The sequence below is a fragment of the Vigna unguiculata genome, chromosome 5 (genome assembly GCF_037176805.1).
Source record: "Vigna unguiculata cultivar grain cowpea cultivar isolate G323 ecotype 2 chromosome 5, ASM3717680v1, whole genome shotgun sequence".
Taxonomy (NCBI): Eukaryota; Viridiplantae; Streptophyta; class Magnoliopsida; order Fabales; family Fabaceae; genus Vigna; species Vigna unguiculata.
In genome coordinates this window covers 44,573,340-44,576,814 of record NC_140796.1, presented here as the reverse complement: position 1 = coordinate 44,576,814, position 3,475 = coordinate 44,573,340, and the positions used below count along the sequence as shown (strand labels likewise).

At 39.4% G+C, this 3,475-nt stretch overlaps 1 protein-coding gene across 1 annotated transcript; it reads right to left on the bottom strand.

The window, feature by feature from the left end:
- Positions 1 to 346: 346 nt before the first annotated feature.
- On the bottom strand, positions 347 to 3,218 carry LOC114184684 (uncharacterized). Its single transcript, XM_028071998.2, has one exon. It carries the CDS (start codon positions 3,132 to 3,134, stop codon positions 423 to 425), a length of 2,712 nt encoding a protein of 903 aa, XP_027927799.2. The 5' UTR covers positions 3,135 to 3,218; the 3' UTR covers positions 347 to 422.
- Positions 3,219 to 3,475: the final 257 nt, after the last annotated feature.

The window sequence follows — 3,475 nt, the reverse complement described above, 5'->3', positions numbered from 1 at the left end:
CTTAACATTAGAAATATAACTAACAAATTCCTAAAAACTAAATCACCCATTTTGAAGCTACAAATATTCAGGCATACTTTGATAAAGTCTTAGGAATCAAATTTTCCATAATCTGAAAAACATTATCTACAGAATCAATATGATCAAAGTCTTCACCTACTTAAAAACTGTGTTTTTGATTTAAGTTTCTCAGCACACAAGACTTCGATTAATCAGACACATGGCAAGCCCTTTACTGTAACAAAATTTATTTTGCATACACTATATATATATATATATATATATATATATATATATATATATATGTATATATATTGCTATAGCACATTTTGATAGATAAAATATATGGAAGTATGAATGGCTTAATCTTGATTCCTCACGATTAGACCATTTTCATTTGGGTGTCAAAAAGTGCATATTTTTTACAAGATGGTGGTCTCTACTTCAACTTCTGATTCAGCAACCACAGGCACCTTTTCATAAACCTGAGACCCTTTGAGTTTCTGAGGCAGAACACAGTGAGCACCAAAACGTTGCTGCAAGAAGATAATGATAGCAAAAGCAATACCTCCCAATGGAATGGCAATGTCCCAAGAAGTGGAGTAAAAATCTGCACTTGGATTTGCATATATGTATGATCCATTATCTAGTTGACCATAGTTATGAGCCCTGTAAAGATCATAGGCATGTGGCAACAGCCTCACAAAAGTAGTTCCAAAGTAAAAAGAACATGAAAGAACATTCTCCCTCATGTTAGAGAACAAATTAAGAATGATTTGTGGCAAGAGAAAGCCATCCAGCACCAAACCACCATAAGATTTCAAGTTCTCCCAGTGTTGGTTCTTAGACTTCAACAGCAATGCAATCAATAAGCCAGAAGCGTACAAGGGTAGAGTGACATAACCAGCTTTCCTCTCTGCAATCCAGAGGCCTTTATTGCTTTCATCACTCTTTCTTGATGACCAAGTTAGTTGAAGGAGTCGGAATTGCAACAAGAAAGCTGCCATGGTGATTAGCCTCACAGCTATTTCATTCACTTCAAGCCACCCAACAGTTCCAAACACAAAGTTCTTGTTGCTAGGATTTTGAGCAAGAAGTGCTTCAAAGTTCAGAACAAGGGGTACCATGTGGCCTAAAGTAAGCATTGCCATCATAACAAGTGAGAGCAAAGGAAGCACATTTGTGTGTTTCTTCACATGGTATATCTGCAATCCCACAAAAACACATGCTAGAGTGGTAGATATCAGAACCATGATGGTCTCCATATCCATTCTCCAAACTACCTTTTCAGCTGCTTCAGTGTAGAATGCAGCTGAAGATAACTCCAAAGGTTTGAAGTAAAGAGGATCTGAATTTTTCCGTGTGCTTTCAATGCTTCCCTTGATGAAGATTCCATTTTTTGCATCCAATGGTGGTAACTGAAACTTCACTACAATGTCACAATCCATAGAATGAGCTATTGGTATGAGAGAGTTTGAGATAAGACCACGACAACCTACCATACACAAGGTTCCTGCTCCAGCATCATAAACTCCTTCAGCAGAAATCATCACGGACAAAGAGGACTCATTAAGCAGGGACTTGGAGACATTGGTTGAATTAAACCATAGTGAGATTTTGTAGCTAATATTAAACAGGCCACCAGTACTATTGAGTTTTACCTCATGAACCGTGGAGTTTGAGATACTGTTACCCCAGGAAGAGACATCATCACCAACAGAAAAGGGGGATGAATAACCCCATGCTACTCTTTTGTTGGACTCACTAACTGCCATGTCAAATCTCAAGTCAGAAGAATAGACATTTGGATATCTGTTCCCCTTGTTCTTCACAGGCTTCTGTGTTGGGCACGACTTCTTTACTTTTTCCAGTTGGCTATATTCATATGTAGCTTGAAAAATTCCCAGCCTACCATTCTCTCCATTGTTAAATGCTATCTTCTTGAAATAACTTGTATCTTGAGCACTCTTGTTAGTCCAAATTTGGCCAACTATGGTGCTAGTGCTCTTGATTGACCAAGTTGAGGGGAATCTCAAGCTTAGTCTTGTTGAGCAATCACCCACTTGAGAACCAGCCATGGATGGTGCCTTGGCCATGATTTTACAAGCCACTACACACAGCATGCGTTTCTTCTCATCCCACCATCCTTCCCCTACCAACGTAGTTTTGGGGTTGAAAATTTTGCCAACCCAATAATCACTGGTATTCAAAAACCTCACCATAACTCGCAGCCTGTATTTGTTGTTAGCAAGAGAACACTCAATCCCTTTCAAAGACATTAGAGATGGCACTTGACCAGAACTCTCACTTAAAGGAGTGCAGTTCTTTGAAGAATTGCACTCAGGAGAGAACTCTAATTGAAGCCCTCTAATTTCCCTTGAAAGGGGAAATGAGCAAAAACTCAAGGAGTTAAATGAAAAATCACCCTTTGCAGAAGCATCAATCCCTGAAGAGAATTCCTTGGCAACTTCTGTGGAATCCAAGGTATAACTGTAATTCCCTTTTGGAAACATGAGCACAGAAATGGGTTCAAAGTAGCTCTCATCGTTTTGAGAACTCAAGCTCACCAAACTTCCACTAACCAAGCTGGTGATAGTGCTTACATTGAACACATGATCAAGGTTAAACACAACATCCAGATTAAGATGCTTACCTTCCTTGGAATAACCACTCCCAGTCCCTACCATGCAAACCTTCCCTGAAGACTCAGACCAGAACCCTTCAAGCTTGAAGCTTACATGCCTTCTATGGTAGCGATGTTGACCCCCATGCCTTAATCTGTCACCATAACTGAAGTTCCCTACATGGTAAGTTATGACGGAGGCGAGTGATACAGAGGCTTCAACTTTGAACAAGTCAGAGAACTCGGTGGCACGCACGTTAAGTGGTTGTAGGGTCAAGTATTGGTACGAGGATGTTCCACCATCGATGATGCCATCACCTCCTGTGAAGTAACCTGTGTTATGATCATCGAAAGGGAAAGAGTTTCGGGTGAGTTCAGTGGCAGTTGACTCTGGAACTATGGAACCACAGTGGTCTTTGTATGATGGGAGTGAAGCAAAGGAGAAGACATGGTTTAAGGAAGACATGGTAAGAAGAAAGAAAAGAGTGAAAACAAGAGAATCCATGAACATGATCAAAGGTAGAGGAACAAAACAGAAATTTCGTTTCGTTTTGTGTTGTGTTACATGTAACAAGATAAATTGTTCCTTAATTAGTTCGGTTGTTCTTTTGGTTCTAAATCAAAGAACACTCTATAACCATGTAAAACCAGCCTTGACCATTATACACTATAAACTGTAAAAAAAAATTGTTCAGTAGCAAGAATTACTGTTCTAATAAAAGGATAATGATACAATACCCCGTTTTTTTGACCCCCAAAGTTACCCGCCTACGTGGCAGTTAATATTTTAATATTTTTTAAGCAGACGGGAAATGGAGACAGCGGTTTGGGAAAGTTAGTGTGAAGTGCACG